Source organism: Gallus gallus, chromosome 18, assembly GCF_016699485.2.
Source record: "Gallus gallus isolate bGalGal1 chromosome 18, bGalGal1.mat.broiler.GRCg7b, whole genome shotgun sequence".
Lineage (NCBI taxonomy): Eukaryota > Metazoa > Chordata > Aves > Galliformes > Phasianidae > Gallus > Gallus gallus.
The window spans coordinates 9,877,260-9,895,364 of NC_052549.1; the positions used below are offsets into that span (position 1 = coordinate 9,877,260).

The 18,105-nt window shown below is 59.3% G+C and overlaps 3 protein-coding genes across 6 annotated transcripts in view; 2 read left to right on the top strand and 1 right to left on the bottom strand.

Annotated features, from left to right (window-relative positions):
* The window catches only part of SLC38A10 (solute carrier family 38 member 10), a 31,286-nt gene extending 18,525 nt beyond the window's left edge, over positions 1 to 12,761 (top strand). For both annotated transcript variants that reach the window (XM_015295619.3, XM_004946256.5), the window contains 6 exons: positions 570 to 723; positions 5,832 to 6,002; positions 6,256 to 6,723; positions 7,281 to 7,403; positions 8,987 to 9,166; positions 9,492 to 12,761. In XM_015295619.3, coding sequence (XP_015151105.2) covers positions 570 to 723; positions 5,832 to 6,002; positions 6,256 to 6,723; positions 7,281 to 7,403; positions 8,987 to 9,166; positions 9,492 to 10,654 — 2,259 coding nt within the window. In that variant the 3' untranslated portion in view covers positions 10,655 to 12,761. The remainder of the gene's footprint in view (positions 1 to 569; positions 724 to 5,831; positions 6,003 to 6,255; positions 6,724 to 7,280; positions 7,404 to 8,986; positions 9,167 to 9,491) is intronic.
* Positions 12,762 to 12,767: 6 nt separating this feature from the next.
* Positions 12,768 to 13,349, bottom strand: NDUFAF8 (NADH:ubiquinone oxidoreductase complex assembly factor 8). Its single transcript, NM_001302182.2, has 3 exons — positions 13,240 to 13,349; positions 13,037 to 13,147; positions 12,768 to 12,956 (listed from the first exon to the last, which is right to left on the bottom strand). The coding sequence occupies exons 1-3, from the start codon at positions 13,318 to 13,320 to the stop codon at positions 12,936 to 12,938; spliced, it is 213 nt and encodes a 70-aa protein (NP_001289111.1). The 5' UTR covers positions 13,321 to 13,349; the 3' UTR covers positions 12,768 to 12,935.
* Positions 13,350 to 13,721: 372 nt separating this feature from the next.
* TEPSIN (TEPSIN adaptor related protein complex 4 accessory) lies at positions 13,722 to 17,911 on the top strand. 3 transcript variants are annotated; one of them, XM_420075.8, is made up of 13 exons: positions 13,722 to 13,798; positions 14,134 to 14,206; positions 14,288 to 14,379; positions 14,466 to 14,559; positions 14,700 to 14,767; positions 14,888 to 14,966; positions 15,282 to 15,353; positions 15,466 to 15,666; positions 15,763 to 15,937; positions 16,183 to 16,296; positions 16,453 to 16,531; positions 16,653 to 16,787; positions 17,083 to 17,911. In XM_420075.8, the coding sequence occupies exons 1-13, from the start codon at positions 13,757 to 13,759 to the stop codon at positions 17,551 to 17,553; spliced, it is 1,695 nt and encodes a 564-aa protein (XP_420075.5). In that variant the 5' UTR covers positions 13,722 to 13,756; the 3' UTR covers positions 17,554 to 17,911. The 3 variants fall into 3 exon arrangements, with proteins under 3 accessions (XP_420075.5, XP_004946311.2, XP_046758165.1); XM_004946254.5 differs by having other exon boundaries at positions 15,469 to 15,666; XM_046902209.1 differs by having other exon boundaries at positions 14,290 to 14,559.
* Positions 17,912 to 18,105: the final 194 nt, after the last annotated feature.

Genomic DNA, 18,105 nt, shown 5'->3' on the forward strand with positions numbered 1-18,105 from the left:
CTTCCCTCACAGGATCCGGGTTCTGTCTTGCTGTATTCTTTCTCTTTGGTCTCAGCTTTCTGAGTTAGTTCTTAGCAGCTTCTTCCTAGCTTCTACCCCATCCATGGAGCGTTAGGCACCAGGATTGTGCATGGACGTCTTGCTTTTCTGGCCTGTGAACAGGCCGGGCACCTCTGCCCTCAGCCAGAGCCGACTGTGCAGTGTAGCAGTGTAGCTGCTCACAGTGCCAGGCAATGTTCCCATGCAGTTGGACTGCTGTCCACCATGTGCATTTTTCCATTCTGACGCCCTGTCCACCTCTTCTCGAACCCTTCTGATACAGAGGTTGTCTTTTACAACAGCTTCCAGCACCTGAAACTGTCGTTTTGTGTCTCTCCATCCAAACACAAACAAACCTCTGCCAAGAGTGGCTGTTTCCTTTTTCACCTCTTCCATTTCTCCTCAACTCTCCCTTATTGCTATGGGTAGTTGCACCGAGCTTTGAGTTGTTTGTAAACACTGTTTGCATGCAGAATACCGTGCAGTGTCATTTGCTTCGCTGTGCTAACCGGAGCTGCTGCCCATTGCAGATCATCCTGTGGATCGGCCTGGGAATGCTGATCATCAGCACCTACACCACCTTGTCTGCCACCGAGGACACGCCGGTGAAGGCCGAAGTGGTGGGCATGGAGCATCTCGAGAGAGAGGAGGACAGGATCGACCAGGATGCTGTCAAACTCCCAGGTATGTGGCTGCTTGAGTCGTGCTTCCTGCCCTGCTCCCAGCTCCGCCTGTGGTGAGCACCGGGTAATTTCCAGGCAGCTCCCTGCAGGTTTTCCCCAGGAAGGCTGTGCTTCCTGCAGTGCTGGCTGGGAGCTCCCATGGCCCCTTTGGGAAGGACAGGCAGGGCGCAGGGCTGGAGTCCTTTTGTGGGGACGGAGCAGGGATGTCCCCACGAGGTGACCGGCACTGCACAAGGACAGCCTGGTGCTGGCTGACCGGGACTGCTCCCAGCGTGCTGCCAGCACATCGTGCTCCCCGTAACGAGCCATTCACTGCGCTCAAAGGTATGTAAATTTACGGGCACTGACTTTTTTTGGTTGTGAGGTTATAAATTTGGATTCAGATTTAGCTCTGACAAAGCCCTTGATTATGCCTCAGCTTTGTTTACGGGTCCACGTTATTTATTATTTGTTTACCATGGCCGTTGATGGAATTACAGCCAAACCTCCCTTCCCCAGCTGCAGGCTGGCCTCGCAAGGCCACCACGAGCAGGTGTCTCCTGACCCTGTGCTGCCCCTCCTCTGTGCCTGCGTCCTGTTTCTTTATTTTATTTTTTGCTCCATTCTGCTCAAGCTTTTTGTTCTTTGGGGGCCTTGAAATATCCTCGCCGAGATTGAGAACGGAAGCGAGAGTAGGGCTGTCTCTTCTGGAGCTTATCCTCCCTCCCTGTTGTTGGCTGGGTTCCTGCTGAGCAGCTCTGAGCGTCTCTGACAGCGGTGCTGCCGCGATAACATTCACTCCTGGGTCGCTGCGTCCCTGGCAGCTGAGGGGTTTTCTGCCTCTGCTCTCACAGCTCACCCGAGATGCATATGCCTTCCCAGGCGCTGTGCTTCCCGTGAACTCTGAGCAAAAGATGCTCTCAATCCCTTAATCGTGCGCACTCAGCAGGGCTGGGAGGAGGGATGCGATTGAATTCTTCCGTCTCGGTTAATTTTGGAGCAGTAATGGCCAAAGAACAGCTGCTCGTTTCAGGAGGAGTCGCTAATGACACGCGTGCTTGTGGCTGGGAGGATAAAAGAAGTCCCATAAAGGACGGTGTCCGCTGGAGCTGCTCAATCTCTTTGCCACTTCTTCGCCATGTGGAGCATTGTGGGGTGCTGCACTCAGTGGTTGCGTGGTGCCTGCTGGCCGCCCTGCTGTACCCGCACTGCTCTGAGCTCGGCAGTGTCTGTACCGCCTGGGGCTGCTGCTGGGTTGTGTCAGAGAATCAGAACCACGGCACGGTTGGCTTGGAAGGGACCTTAAAGATCACCGAGTCCCAGAAGCCGTGCCGTGGGCTGTCCCCCACCAGCTCGGGCTGCCCAGGGCCCATCCATAGTCTCCGGCACCTCCAGGGATGGGGCACCCGCACTTCTCAGGGCAGCAGTGCCAGGGCCTCACCGCCCCCTGGGTAAAGAATGCCCTCCCAGGACCAGGCAGCACGGTGCCCCACGTTGGGGATGCACAGCTCTGCCTGTCCCCGTGCGGGAGCTGCGGCCGCGCGCTGTCTGCCTGCTGCTGTCAGCGTGCAGGGGGAGCTTTACGGGCCCCTTTGATGTTGAGCAGCCCAGAACTGTGCAGACTTTCATTAAAGCCCTGCCCTGTGGGCCATGGGATTATGAATATTAGAACATTGCCCTTTTATGTGAACACGTATTGACCGGCGAGCTCTGAATAGTGTTTTTACTAACGACACCCAAGTGCCCATTACAGCCCCAGCCTGTATTGCTTGAGGTTTACTGTCAGCAGCTCTTCGGGAAAGGTATAAAACCCCTTTCAGAAGCGTTTGGCTGCACCATGCAGCGTGTGCGCGGATGGTAAAAGGTTGCTAAGCTGCCTGTGGAAGCTCATGAAGGCAATTATCCATTAGGAGGAAAAAAAAAAAAAAAAAGGAAAAAAAAAAAAGCTAATTAGGCAATTTCTCTCTGTATTTGAAAGCACCCTAGAGGGTCTCACGGGGCGGATTAAGATTTTGTAATATTTTTCAGCTCCTTACTCCTTTGCTGCTGCTTCGCTCTCTGCCTCTCGCCTTGTGCAACGTCGGTAACAAAGCCCCGATTCACGCCGTGATGCAACGCGCCCTTTCCCCGCTGCACCACGAGCCCCACACATCACATCCCATAGCCCACGGGTGCGGGTGAGGCCGGGCTGCCCGCTCGGATGCTTTGCATTGACCCCAAAAAGAGCCCATCCCTGTGCAGCTCCGCCAGCGGCAATGGCTGCGTTGTTTGCCGGAGTGGCCCTGAACATGTGCGAGCCGTGGATTATGCACAGCCCCTAATCGCTGTAGGAACAGCTTGATGCTGCTGCAGCTCTCCCCGGTGCTTTGTGCGAGCGAGCTTTTAATAGTGCCTGTGACACAGAAAAGGAACTATCAGCCTCCTGTAATTTGGGTTCGTTTTTACTGCTGGTGCGTCAGGAGACAACTGTGAACTAATTTCAGGGATGCCATTTGATAACCTTGTGAAATCTGTCACCGTTTCAGCCATCAGGGGGGAGCTCTCGCGGGCGCCGCTTGGCCGGGGGTCGGTGTCTGTGTGCCTGGGGGCTCCCGTGTGCTCTGGGCTGTGTGGGACAGCCCTGCTCCATTCCTTCCCCCGGGGCTCAGTGTGTTCTGGGGGGCCGGCTTGCTCCCATCCCTCCGTCCCCACTTTCCTCCTATTATCCACTTGTAAAATGGGGCTGCTCCTTTTTGCTGGGCTGAAGTTCAGGCAGGCTGTGTCCCAAGGCTGTTTTCACCAAGGGGTGCTGCTCCCCATCTCCTCGTGCTGTTTCCACTCCCCTCCCCCTGTCCCCAAGCAGGATGTGTATAGGACACATGGGTGCACAGCCCAACACGGTCACTGCTGCGGTGGACGAGAGCGCTGCGAAAACCACGTGAGGAGGGATTTAATGCCTTTCTGGGACCGCTGCTCCCATCCGAAGCAGGAGCAGGGGGAAGGGAGGCTTTTAGGCTGCTAATCATGAAATTTTATTGCAGCCTGGAGAGGCTGCTGGCAAACCACAACACATCGGCGCGCACACGCGCTCACAAATCAGCTGCAGAAAGCCCCAGCAGCCCCCCCACGTCCATGAGTGTGAGTGGAGCTGTGCTGCGGGTGAGCCCTGCGCAGGGCCGGGCGTGTTGCTGTAAGCCGAGGAGCTTTTATAGCCTCTCAGCCTTTGCCTGTAAAGTCCAACGCCGCTCATAAAACATTAAGAGGCACAGCATTACTGTAACGCTCTCCAAAGGGACCTGAAGGGCGACTAGACAGTTAGAGTGATTATTACACATCCTGAGCAAAATTGTTCTCTGCAAACCACATACAGCCCCTCGTAGATTTCCATGCAGCGTGAGAGGTCGTTAATTCACGCCCTGATGATGAACTTAATTTTGTTTCCTGCTGAGCAAATGACGGCTTAGAGGCAACTTTGTCTTATTATGGCATGGAGACTTTGGGTTTTGTTTGTGTTTTGTTTTTCTTTCTGCCTTTCCCCTGCATTGTTTTCAGAGCACGGACCGTGGGAGCCCTCTCCTGATTTACGACGGAGCTGCTGCAGCCGCGGGGCCGCTTCCACCTGCTGTAGCACACTGGGCATGGCACTACGGGCTGCGGGCACTGCGCCCGCTCTGCCTTAACTCCTCTGCTTCCCCTTAGCGTGCACAGCTTCCTTCTGTCCCCAGATTTTCCTGTTGTTTTTTTTTTTTTTTCCCCTCTCAAACATCCTATTGCGTTATGGCCACCTCTGGTCGTGATTTCCTTCTGCGTTTGCAGCGCTCTGCAGCTCTGATTTCATCCACAGTGCAGTTTTCCCTGTACACAGCGCTCTCCCCCCTCCGCCAACCAATGAACGACGCCTTTCCTCCAACAGAGTCAATAATGCTTTGCTGCTGGGCCAGGGTTTCGCTGGGAACATCGGCGGGAGCAGCGCTGAGCACCTCCCTGCTGCACAGCCCTGCATCCTGCTGCTTCCCAGGGCGCACATCCAGCAGTGGGCACCAGCCCCTGCTCTCTGCGCCACCGTGCACGGAGCATCCTGCCCTGTCCAATGAGCCCTGGGGAGCCCCTCCATGGAGACAGACCCTTGGGATGGGCTGCAGTTTCTCAGAACACCCACATCCCTTCCTCCCACCCTCACTGCAGAACGTGGCCGGGGCAGAACTCAGGGCCAAGGACTCCAGGTTTCTGGCTGAGCCCTGTCTGCTTCTGGCACAGCTCCTTCTGGGCCAGGATTTGGCCTTTCTCTTCCCCAGCTTGGGTAAGGCCCACGCAGCTGAAGTTGTGGCAATCACTTCTTTCCCATGAGTTCATCTTGTAATAAATTGCACCAGCCCTGTGGAGGGGGAGGAGAAAATTGAAAGATGTTTATAGAATTAATTCCCCAAAGGAAATCGCATGGGGGAGAACAAAAGGGGGGGGGGGAAAGTTGGGAATTTTTTTTGTTACAGAAGATGATTTTTTTTTTTTTTCTTCAGTTTGTTGGATGGAAAAAAAAATCTGCAGTTCAACTTCAGCGCTGGGAAACAATCCTGTTTCCTCCCCTGCTTCTGGCCTAGGGAGCAGCGTGCTCCAGGGTCCCAGCGCCGTCTCTCCCGACACTTTGGTCCTTCCTGCAGGTCCCCACATCTCCCGGGGCTTTGTCCTCACTGTCTTTCCGTTCTGCTCCCCAAAACCTGCTGCTCTCTTCCCTCCTCTTCCAGGGGAACGGCAGGGCTGGGGAAATGCTCTTGCACCGATATGAAAATTGAAAGGAGCACATAACAAAACAGGCACGGAGCTGCTCTGCGGTGTGCTCCCAGCACGGGCGGGCACTGGGGGCTGTGCTGGACCCCCCCGAGTCCCCCATGCTCACAGCCCTGCAACGGGCAGCCCAGGCGGATGCTACCATCTGGCGGCTTGGGCTCGCAGCAGCTCTGGCTCTGCACTGCTGCACTGAGGAAACGAGCAGCGAGCAGAACAAAGCCCCGGCCCCGCTTTGCTGGCGCTGGGGGAAATAGAGCTGCCTCGTGGAGCAGGGCTGCTGTGGCCACAGCAACCACCTGGGTGCTGTGGGGGGGTCGTCGGTGCAGCCGTGCGTAACCCCTTCCACTAACAGTGCTGCATTTCCAGAGCAGAACCCGGCGGTGGAGGAGGCAGAGGATGACCGCCATAAACCAAAGCTGCTGGATGAGAAGGAGGAGATGGAGCAGCCACAAATCAAAGTGCCCATGGAGGTGCCTGAGAGAGACGAGGAGAGAGGAAAGCCAGAGGAGAAAGTGCAGCTGGACCGACCCGACCCAGGTAAGGAGGGGTGTGGGGAAGGGCCGTGAGCTCTGGGACTGCTTTGGATAAAGGTTCTGATCTCTGCTGGGTGCCTTGTGGGCTGAAGATGGTGCTCTGTATGGTGTTGTTGGGGCTGGTTATGAGTGCAGCCTCTTGATGAGGGAGCAGATGGGGGGGGGGGGGAGCAGTGGGTACCTAGGCACGGCCACGCACGCTGGGAGGCTGCTGGCATGGGGAAGCCAAGCCCTGACCCTGCTGCCATATGTCCTAGGCATCGCCCTGCCCATGGGGGAAGCACATCGCCACGAGCCGCCCGTCCCGCACGATGAAGTGGTGGTGGACATGGGGCGGGAGCGTGAGGACTCTGCTGAGAACAAGCAGGTGCTTGGAGGAGACGAAGGGAACGCACCGAAGGCAGCGCCGCGTGAGCCGGCTGAGCTGCATCCCCAGAAGGAGGCACAGGGGAAAGAAGTGATGGCTGAGAACCACGCGTGGGGAGGGACTGAGAAACCTGTAAAGAATCTGAAGAACGCCCCAGAGGTGAGCGTGCCGAAGGATGGCCGGCCGCCGTACAAAGAGCAGGAGCCGGGCAGAGCCGCGCCGGATGCCAAGGCTCGAACTGCTGTGCTGGCCGGTGAGAGGAACGCTGAGGCTGCAGGTGATGGGGAGAAAATGAAGCTGCAGTTCCCCGGGAAGGCGGAGGAAGTGGTGAAGTCCCTGGAGAAGGAAGCAGAGCCTGGTAAGCTCCCTCTGCATGGCTCTGTGCAAATCCCCCGGTCCTGTAATGTGCCCCCGGTGACCGGGCAGTGTCCTTGCTCCATCCTCCAGCCCGGTGTTTCCTTCTAATTTCACAAGATGAGCACATGAGCGTGCACAGCCCCTTCAGCAGCTGCTGGCAGAAAGGAGGAATCTGGTGGCTTTGACAGCTACTGTAATATCTGTCAAACAGTTGTTTGCCAGCCTGCTAAATGTCAGGTGCTGTGCTGTTCCTGCGCGCCTCCCAACTCACTGGGGATGCGGAGCTGGGAGATCTTGACAGGTAACACATTGCTAAGTGCCCATCTGAAAGTGACTTAGAGCCATTTGTGCATTTTAATTGGCTGAGGTAGTTAGCACTGGCTTGCTGCCACGAGTCTATAAGATTGTTAAATATTTTTTTTTTTTTATTACTTCCCTTGCAGTCATCGGGTTGAATATAAACTGTGCTGGCACGGGCAGGGACAACGCGACGCGGAGTCACTATAGCACCATGAGCTCCTCCCCGATGCCAGCGCCTCTTGGTTTGTTTGTCTGCAGGTGAGAAGCCAGAGCTGCCCCTCCCGGAGCACGTGGAGCCAGCTGAGCCCCAGCAGCTGGAGCAGAGGGAGAGCCGGAACGGCGAGGACAGGCAAGCGGAGAACGCAGAGAACAAGCTGGAGGGTGAGTGCGGGACGTGGGCTGCCAGCGCAGGATTCCTTTGCAGGAGGAACGTGCCAGCCCTGCCAGGCCTGGCTCTGCTGAGCACATAGCTTCGGGCCAGAGTCACCTCGGCGACGGCAGCAATTAGTGCCTGTCTGCAGCTGACGCCTCCGGCGGAGGTTGGCACGTTGCTGGAGGAGTCCCTGGCACGGCGAGGCCGGCGCGGGGCCGTGAGTCACGGCTGCTCCCCGGCTTCCTGCTCCGGTGCCAGCAGCACTGACGGGATCTGAGCGCGGCCAACGTAAGGCCGTTTGGATTCTGCAAAACGTGGGCAGAGCTGGGTGCCCTGCGGGGCGGGGAGCCCGGGGTGCCCCCTCCGTGGGGCCACGTGCTCACCTAGCGCCGCGCTGTGACCCCGGGGCTGCGCTGCCCTCGGCAGGGTGAGCCCGAGTGCTTCGCTTTTATGACTGTTGATGTTTTGATGAAGAGCGCCTGTTCCAGCCCAGCCCAAGCGCTGGCTGAGGTCTGCTTCCCGACATCAAAGGGGAGCTGGGAGGCAGCACAGCCTTTGTTTGCGGGGAAGAGGTGTGCCACACAAACACGGAGCTCCGCGTGTTTGCGAAGCTCTCAGCCAGAAACGCTTTGATTTGGCGTTAAACCTTCGCCTGCTCTCAACCCAACTGTTCCCATGCTGCGCTGGGACCGGCGGGCTCTGAAGGGGAGATGGCAGAAATGCTTTCATTGTTTATTTTGAACCGAGTGTGAAAAATAAACAGATCGTGAGGAGTCAATTGTGCTCTGAAAGGCCGTGCTCCCCCCGCAGCCCGACATTCTGCAGCGCAGTGAGAGGGGAATTCCGGAGGCCCTGGGCTGATAGCACTGTAACGTGAACTGGAAATACTTCTCCGTAATCACTCTGTGGGTGATTAGCAGGACTGGGGTAGGCGGTGTGTGCTGGGAAGGGATTAACGTGAGCAGCATCCCGTTTTAATTTAGATGGCGTTTTACAGGCTGTTAATTTTGACATTATTTCCTTTGGGGCATTATGGTTGAGAAACACCTCAAGTTTGGGGAAAAAGCTGCTGGCTGATGTGGGAGGAGAGTGCCAAACACCCATGCGGTGCAGATGGGATACATCCAGTGGCTCCTGAGAGGAGAGCAGCAGCAGAGCAGCACTGGGACCATTTTGTGCGTGTCGTGGAGCTCGCAGCGAGTGAATCAACCTGAGTCATTGCTGCTTGGCCTGAGCCGTGCTCTGCTTTGTGTAACTCGCTCCGTGGGGTCTCGCTGGTGGGCAGGATTCCCGGTCGCAGCGCTTGGAGCTGCTGCCTGGCGCTGTGCTTGCAGCCTGCCCTGGAGCTGCATGCAGGCTGCCGGCCCCCTGCTGCCACGTGGGACGTGACCCTCCCGCAGTGCCCACAGCCAGAGCTGTGCGGGGTCCTGCCATGGTGTTTCCTGCTCCAGAGGGCTGGGGGTTGGCTCATCCAGCGGCATTTGCAGACCAGGACTTTCCTGCTGAAGAAAGCCACTGCAGTCCCTCCAGTACTGAGAGGTGAGTAGTGAGGATTTGGGGTCATGGATTTTCTTTTTTTTTCTGTTTCTAGAAGCAGAGCAGGCAAAAATGCTTGATCACGCCGTGCTGCTGCAGGTGATCAAAGAACAGCAGGTGCAGCAAAAGCAGCTACTTGACCAGCAGGCAAAGCTACTGGCTGTGATTGAAGAGCAGCACAAGGAGATCCACCAGCAAAGGCAGGAAGAGGGAGGAGAGGAGAAGCCAAAACAAGGTAAGGAAACCACTGGGGAGCGTGAGCCCTCTGTGAGCTGGTCACTGCTCAGAGCAGCGCCAAAATCAGGCTGGGAGAGATCCAGGTCCCTCCAGCATATGGCAAAATTCGGTCTGCAGCAAGCTATTCCTGTCTGTGTCTGCCTGAGCTCTGAGGTGGGGATCCCTCGTGCAGAGATAATGCTCCTGCTCATGTCCCACCCTGTTTCCCCACCTGGTCCTTGGTAGTGATCTCATTCTTCAGGTTGTGCACAACATGGTGGGAGCAGGGAACCTATTGCTCTCTGTAAGAAAAAAAGTTGTACATGTCGGTTTTTCTTCTGCAGCGGAAATGCAACAGGAGCCTGCTGTGCCTCTCTCCAAGAGTAAGGAGGAAGAGAACCTAGGAGCTAAGCAAGAAGGCGCTGCAAAGCCACTCGGTAAAGAGCCACCGGAGCACCCTGTGCCGGGCGCAGGCAGGCAGCCTGCTGAGTCAGCTGAGCAGCGCAGGGTGACGGCAGGAAGGCTGGAGGAGGCTGGGCACAGGCGTGAGATTCCTGGGGTTCCTCCCAAGGAGCGAAAGGTGCCACAACAGGAGATTGACAGAGCTGTTAGAAATGCCGCAGAGAACTGGGATCCCCTTCACGGAGATGCCCAACGTGTTCCAGCAGCCAGAAACCACCTAGAAAAGAAGCCCTTGGCTGAGGAAGCAGGAAGAGGTCATGAAGCCAAAGCTGGAAGAGATGTCCACGAGAATTCCCTGAAAGCTGTGGAAGCAGCTACAGTTCCTATCCAAAGAGAACAGCTGGGAGCTGCCAAAGTTCAGGGAGTAGCAGGAAAGAGTCTGGAAAGAGACTCGGGAATAGACCTTAAAGCCAAAGCAGTGAGTCAGGTGGAGCCCAAAGACCTGGCACTTGCACTGGACTTCTTGAATAAACGGAACGTGGCAGGGAGTGAGCAGCACCTACGGGAGCATCCAAGAGCTGCAGATGCTGAAGGGGCTGACAAACAGCAGCCAGCCTCACGGGGGGACCTGGCCAGCAAAGGGCAGGGGAAGGAAGAGGATCCTCGGGAGAGGGTGGTGGATGTAGCCCAGGACCCTCAGGGAGAGCTCCAGGGCAAGCAGAGGCGTGTGGTTGGAGGGCTGGCAAACGGTGCTGAGAAGAAACCGGGCCCTGAGAACGCTGCTGCCCAAAAGCTGGAGAAAGGAGCGGCCATCCCTGAGGACCAAAAGCAGGATCATGACATCAAACCGAACCGGGACCTGAAACTGCAGGTGGACCTGGACCTGCGGCGGAGGAGGCGGGACCTGCTGCCTCGCCAGGAGGAGGAGGAGGAAGCTGCGCAGGGGGCAGGGGTCTTCATTGGCCTCAACCCCCTTCCAGATGTGAAAGTGAACGACCTGCGCAGCGCTCTGGAGACACGCCTGAACCAAGTGGCAGAGGGAGCACAGCAGGTGGTCCACAGCCGGCAGATCAAGCAGATGACGGAGGCAGATGGGAGCATGTGAGAGGGTGGCCGTGCGCCGTGGGTGGCTCAGGGTGTTGGCCACGGGTGCGAGGCTGGCAGGCTCTGCAGGGGAGGCTGCAGTTCTCCGGCTGTTTGCTGCTCAGGCAGCAGTCACCGAGCCAGCCGTGTGATGTTGGATGCAGCGTGCGATCCGCGGGGTCTCCTGGAGCTGCAAGTGCTCTGCGGGCTCCTGGAGCCCCTGCAGGGTCACCCACCTCCCCTGTGTGCCTGCAGGGAGCTGAGGAGGTGACAACTGTGAAAGCAAAACTCCCGCTGTCCTCTGGCTTTCAGAGGTTGCCATTGAACTTGGTTCCCTGCCAGCTTTCAGGGGCTGTTTTCAACATCTTGTTCATATCAAATTGCCTTCTCCCTCCAGCTCTCAGCTCCCCCTTCAGAGCCCAGGTGTCTGTCCATGAGGTTCCCCTGCCTGCTTGGAGAGGCTTCTCTGGGTTCCTCCAGCCAGGGCTTTGGGGCAGGGGTCTGGGTCTGCAGGAGCAGAACTGGGGAGAGATGCCCGACTTGTGAAGGGTTTTGTTCTGGAGCAGCACCAAGGCAGACTGAGTTGAGGACAGGCTTAGCTAATTGCTTTGGTGTTTCTCTTGAAATGGGAGCTGTTAGTCTTGCATGTTTAGGAGATAGTTGTGGTTTAGGGACCTAGTTTAGTAGAAATGCTGCCTTAAACGGGCACAACCGCTGCTGTTGTGCTGCCTCTACTCCCAGGGATTTAATTGGTTGGCCACACATTAGCAATAATGATGAGCTCTGCTCTCTCTTCACCCTCTCTGGATGCTCGCACTCTCATCTCTGCTTTCAAGCTTGACTTCTTCAGTCCAAAGTGCATTTCAAAGCTCAACCCGGGGGTTGCAGACCGCCCCCTCTCCAGCTTGATTTTTCTGCAAGGGGCAACTAATTTAGGAACAAAACACGTGGCTTAAAAGGGCGGACTCGAGGGGCTTGGCTCAAGCATACCTACCTCTTCTCTGTAACTCGATGGAGCTGTTTGTTTTGTGTGTTCTTCCCAGCCTCGTTCCATGCTGTGTTTTACATCCATAGATGTCAGTACTCTACCCTTAAAAATGTATTTTATGAGCAAGGAAGGGAAGAGCTCTGGTTTGTTGCAGGCTCCCAGACTGTGGTTCATCCCATTGTTTTTTATTTTTACATCCTGACTTACGAATGTAAGAAATCAAATCCCAAAGCTCACGCTAGAACGGCTGACATTCCCCAGCCTGGAGTCTACAGACCTCATCACTGTGGTGGTTTTTATATCAGTATCTCAAAAGTGTCTTTGGTAAAGTAGCCTCGTTGAGCTCGTGTCCAGTGGGACCTCCTGGAGCCAGAGACAGGGCGTTACCAGGCCTGCAGGACAGCCACGCTGTTCTGTAAGTGGGCCTTGGCTGCGTTGCTCATGTCTGCTCCAGCAGCCAAAGACTGCTGTGCGCCTGGGACGCGCACCTGTTGCTTGAAGGACATCCTTGAGTTAAAGCAGCACAGAGACACAGAGCAACAGCTGCGACTCAGCCCCACTTCTTCACCAGGACCTCCCACGCCGCTTCCCTGTGCGTCTCCTTGTGACTGCCATAGCCTTAACCCTCAGGACTTCATTGTACAAGTGAGCTTCTCCATCGCGCTGTCTTAAAGCACAAACCCAGGAGCCCTGCACAGCAGGGATTGGGCAAGGCGGGGGCTCCCGAGCACATTTCTCAATGTGAGAGCCTGCAGCCAGCGTGGCGATGTGCTTTGTCATCCCCTGCAGCGCTCAGCTGCCTTTCTATAGGAGGAGGAGCCTTCCCTTCTCACACCTTGCTGTGTGCTGGGGCCACCCCGGGCTCTCCCATCCCGCAGGACGAGGAGGCGCTCCTGCCCTGTGGTGGTGCAGTGGATTTGGTGACGTGGATTTGTTGCTGAACGTCTCTGTGGCGTCGTGGATTCGTTGACGTCGTCTCCGTGAATACAAAGGACCAAAGATGTTCTGACATTCCCCAGCAGCCCAGGAGGGACAGTGCAGTCCCTGCATGGCCTCTCCTTGCCAGGGACCGTTTGTACCGGGTCTGGAGGGGCTGGTGGGAGACTGAGCTGTGCAGATCAATAAAATAAGCTGAAGCATTTCTATCTGATTTTAATTTTTTAATAATTGGGCTGCGGTTCCCACAGGCACTGCTGAGCGGGGAAAAGCTTCTGCTTGGGGGGAAGGAGGCTGCGGTCGGGGCCGTAATGCCGGCCAACCCCGAGCTCCGCCCCCCCGCGCTGCAGCTGCAGTCGCCGCTGTCACCTCCTCACCTCTAGCACTTGGTCGCCGCCGCCTGCAGAAGGAACCGAGTGAGCGCTGCTGCCGGTACTCTCCCCACCCGGAACCCCTCTGGGGCAGCGCCCCCGGGCCTACCGCGCGGGCGAAGCATTCCCGCAAGGCCTGGAACTCCCGCAGGCAGACGTCCCGCCGTAGCTCCGCGCTCCCAGCGGAGGCCGCGGCCACGCAGCGCCCGTAAGCCGAGGCCTAAAGCGGGGAGAGGAAAGAACCGGGGTGACCGAGGCCTACCGCGGTCTCTGGGTCACCGGTCACCGAGAATGCTCCCGGCCCGGCCCCACCTGCTCCCCGCAGCCCGCCAGCAGTGCGGGGAAGCGCCGCAGCCGCGCTCGAGCCCGGAGCCAAACGCCTCGACCCGACATCGCCTCACGCGATGGGCGCCGCCATGATGGCGGAAGAGCTGTTGGCCGTCCGCCTGCTCATCCACGTGCCCGCCTCCTCGGCGTCTTGATAGGGGGAACGCTGCGTCTGTCAGTGCTCTGCTTGCTCGGATTGGCTAGAGTGGGCTGCCGACGGCGTGGATTGGTTGCGCACAGCGCCCGCCTCCTGACCAGCTGCTGATTGACCGCTCGCCAGGGGTAGCTCTGATTGGCGAAAAGGCCGGTTGTTTACTTCCCGTCTCCCGCCCCTTTGCTGCTGGCGTCAGCCTCGGCGGCCGCTTCCGCCCGAAGCTCCGCCCTTCTTGACTGCTGATTGGCGAATCCGGTGAACCTTGCATTCTCATTGGTGCGCCTCGTCTTCCGGGAGGTGGAAATCTGAGGCCGCAGTGGGGCCGGGCAAGATCTGAGCCGGACTGACATGGCGGTACCGTTGCGGGACCGGTTGTGCTTCCTGAGCCGGGTACGGGCCGTGCTGGGGCGGGGGGCTGCCGGAGGGGGGGGGCTGCCTGGGGGCGTGACGTCACTTTGCCCGTCGTGATGTCATCTCCGCACCCCTCACCTATCCCTGCGCCGGGTCTCCTCTGCCCGACCGCCGCCGGGCCCCGCTCTTAGCACCGTGAGGCCTTCGCCGGCGGGTGACGTGATGTCACCAGGAGGAGCCTGACGTCACCGTGGGGACGTGACGTCACCAGTTATCTCCTGGAGGGGTGGTGGGGGTGGTGGGGGTGGGGGTGGGGGGGGGGGGTTCTGTAGGGCCCTTTGGCAGCGCCGGGCCCTCACCGTTCCTACCCTCAGCTGCCGGTGCTGCTGCGTGGCACTGCGGACGAGGAGGGGCCGTGCCCCGGGTTTGTGCTGGAGGAGATCAGCAGTATCCTTTGGGGGAGCCGGGGCCGGGGGGGGGGGGTGGGCGCAGCGATGGGGTGAGATCCATCCCTAACGCGTGGCCCAGAGATCTCTCGTGAGTCGGCAGGCAGCAGCCAGTGCCTGCTGGAGTTCCTGCTGGGCCGGCTGCGCAGCGGCTCCTGCCACGTCAAGCTGAAGGTATGGCATTGCTGCGGGCTGGGGGCAGTGGCAGAGCTGTGGAGTGGACACTTCACCCCAATGTTGGACCCCCAACACCCTGTCAGGTGCTGAAGATCCTGCAGCACACGTGTGCCCAGGGCTCACCCCAGTTCCTCCTGCAGCTGAGGAGGAACGCTGCCTTCATTCGGGAGGCTGCAGGTAATGGGGTGAGGAGGAGGGCAGGGGGCGGGGAGGGGCTTTGCGTGGTGCTTCTATGGCTCTACAGAACAGCCTGGTGCAGCTTCTGCCCTGGCCAAGGCCAGGTTCAGCCCCAGCCTGCCCAGCCTTATGCCTTGCAGCATTCACTGGGCCCCCAGACCCCCTCCACGGCAACAGCTTGAACCAGAAGGTCCGGGCTGCTGCACAGGTGAGTGCTGGCCACGTTACCTTTGTGCCTGGGCACTGCTGTGGAGGCTGGAGCAGCTCCTGCTCCTTGTGCCTGGCGCTCCCTAGCTCTCTCTGCTCAAGCATCCCTCTCTCCTGGCAGGACTTGGCCAGCTTTCTCTTCTCGGATGCTGCGCTCCCAACAGTTACTACACTGCCTGCCCGTCCCCTGCCTCCTGCAGGTAAGTGCAGGCTGTGTTGTACCCCCAGCTCCAGTGCCTTGCTGTGGTCTGGCCCCCTTTTACTGCTTGCTGGTGCACTGGGGCCGATGTCCCACAGCTCTGCCTGTTGCAGGCTGAGAGTATCATGTTGGACAGAGAATTGTACCCAGGGGAACAGGGGCATAGGCTGCCATAAGGGCTCTCTTCAAGTGCTTTGTCTCCCAGCTCCTCCAGGCAGTTCCAAAGGCTCTGCTGTGCTTTCTGGGGGAGGAACAGCAGTGAGGGGAGACCCAAAATGCCTCTGCTCTTTCTGACTGTGTCTCATACCTCCCCTAGGCATGGGTTCCAAATCCAGTCCCTGCAGCTCCATGCAAGGATTTGGCTTCAGCAGCGAGAGAGGCGGCTCCGGTAGGTGCCATCTGAAATCCTTGTTGGTCATTGCCCTCACCCTGCATGGGTGCTGCCCCCCGCAGCCCTTGGGCCAGGCTCTCAGCATCCCAAGTCTCTTTCCCATCCTCAGCAGGTGAAGCCCTGCTCAGCACCATCCAGCGAGCAGCTGAAGCAGTGGCCAGTGCTGTGCTTCCCTCACCGGAGGGACCCCCATCTCACTGTGGGGAGCTCCATGAGGATGCCTACCAGCCTGTGACGGCTCCTTCTCCTGCCAGGAGCTTGGCCAGCTCAACCAATCCACCAGCAGCCACTACAGCTCACATTGCCCGAGGTGTGTCTCCCACTGCCTGAGCTGCCCACCTTGCTGTGGTTTGGTCTCCTTGGGGCCAGCACGTCACTCCCTGGTTTGCCGTTGCTGTCCTTGCAGTGAGCCACCAGCCGGGGCTGGCGGGGGGCGGCTGGGAGGAGGCGGACAGCGGGCACAGCTCCCAGAACTCCTCGCAGGAGAATGGTGACCTGAGCCGCACCTCAGACACCTACAGCAAATCAGGCAGCGACAGCCACTCTGGGGCCAGCCGGGAGCTGGTGAGTGGGGCTGAGAGGTAAGAATGGGAAACGAGGCGTGCTTCTATTGCTCTGAGTTCTTCTGAGATGGTTTCTCCACCTGCCCGGTGCCCTTTTTTTCCCTACCATATTTTCCATCTCCTGGAGCTGGCAGGCTCTGTTCCTCTGGGGCCATTTGTCCTCCTGGCCTGGGCAGCCCTCAGCCAGATAGAGCTGACTGTAGGGATGCTGCATACACAGGAGGGAGCAGGGCTGTCCCCATCGCTGTGCTTTCCCTCTGCAGGGTGGATGCTGACAGCCTGGGTGATTGCCTGAGGGAGGTGAGCCTGGTGTCGGCACTGACCCAGGGTGCCAGGGTCTTCCTGACCAGGGAGGAGGCACAGCACTTCCTCAAGGAGTAAGTGCCCGAGGTGGACGTTCCCCAGGAGCGTGGGTGTCTGTGCTGTGGGCTTGGTGGGTCAGCGTGAGCCCCACACACTCTGCTGGCCCTGGCTACAGGGCCAAAGTGCTTGTGGGGTGCTGCATGTGTCCGTAACCGCTGTCTCTGTGCCAGGTGCGGGCTGCTGAACTGCGAGGTGGTGCTGGAGCTGCTCAGTCGGGCCCTGGAGGACCCCAGCGACAACGTCCGCATGGTGAGTGCCCACAGGGCTGCTGCTGGTTTGCATCTGCCATGGGGGGCTGCAGGCTCAGGAGGGACAGGGGAAGCTGCTCCGCCGAGCTTGGAGATTTTGCTCAGCTCTCGCCTCCCCACAGCGGTCCATGAGTGCCATTTCGTCCCTCATGTGCTCCGACCTGCTGGCTCTGGACCAGATCTTTGCAGGGACACGACAGCAACTGCAGCAGCTCAGCCAAGGCAGCCCCAGCCCTGTGGCCAACCGAGCAACCAAGGTGACTCCCGGGACATCCCCATGACTCCTCCCCAGCTTGCAGCGCTCTCGGGGCTTGTCACCCTGTCCCTGGGGGCACCCCTTGCTACCAACCCTTGGAGTTGGTTCTGTGCGTAACAGATGGGCAGCAATCGTGTGCCAGCACTGTGCTGCTCTCCCAGAGCCTGCAGACCCTTCTGCCCTGAGGGTGGCAGCAGGCACTGATGCCCAGGTCATGGGTCCCTGGGAGAAGGGGCCGGGGCCAAGCCTCTCGTGCTGCTGATGCTCACCGTGTCCCGTTCTCCCTCTCCTCCCAGATCCTGCGGCAGTTCGAGGCTCTGTGCAGAGGCCGCCCGTCCCCCAAACCCTCACGCCCGCGCTCAGCTCCATCTGCCCTCGCTGAGGGCTCAGCCCCCTGCGCTGGGGACCTGCTGACGGACATCCCCCCCCTGCCCGGTGAAAGCATCCTGCAGCCCCTGAGCGCGCCCACACCCCCCGGCAGTGCACCAGCCGTGGGGACGGAGCCAGGATTGGAAGCGGAGCCCCGGGAGCAGCCCGGCCCCACGGCACTGCCTGTCCCACACGGCCAGGAGGCGGCGAGGAGGTCGGTGGGGGCCGTGGGCACGACGGCGGTGCCGCCCCACAGCCCGTCCCTGTTTGCTGGCATGGAGCTGATGGCACCGCCGGGCACAGCGCTCACCCCGCGGACATTGCCACGGCCCCAGGATGACACTGTGCCTCATCCGTGCAACACAGAGCCCTCGGCCTTCTCCTTCCTCAATGCATAGCCGCTCCTGGGCTCCCGCGGGGCTGCAGGCGATGGCTGTGGGGCTCAGCGTGGGCTTCTCACCGGCAAGCAGCCCTATGGAGGCGAGGGCAACGGGGCTGCGTCTGGGCGCTGCCGAGGAGCTGTAGGGTATGAAACGGGGCCGGTGGCAGAGCGTTCGGGAGGCTGTGGCCGCCTTCCCGTTGTGGGCAGGTCGCTGTCCCGGCCCGTCCCGCGGGGCTCCGCGCTGCAGCGTCTGCGCTGCCGGGGCGGGGGAAGGCGCAGAGTTGGGCGCAGGGTCAGAGCCGGGGGGGTCGCGCTGCGGTGATGCCGGTAGGGCCGCAGCCGGAAAGCACCAATAAACGTCAGCCCGGATGGGACCCGCGGCTGCCTCCGCGTGCTTGCTGGGGCTCGGCCCCACACCCCCCCCTCCCCTTTGGCCCCACACCCCGGGTACGGCGCGCCGCGCGGCACCCCCAGGCCCCGCCCACATCGCTCCCTCCTCCCGCCCTCTTCTTCGCCTCGGCCAATCCCGCTCTTCGCTCCACCTCCGCGCCGCTCCGCCCGTCTCCCC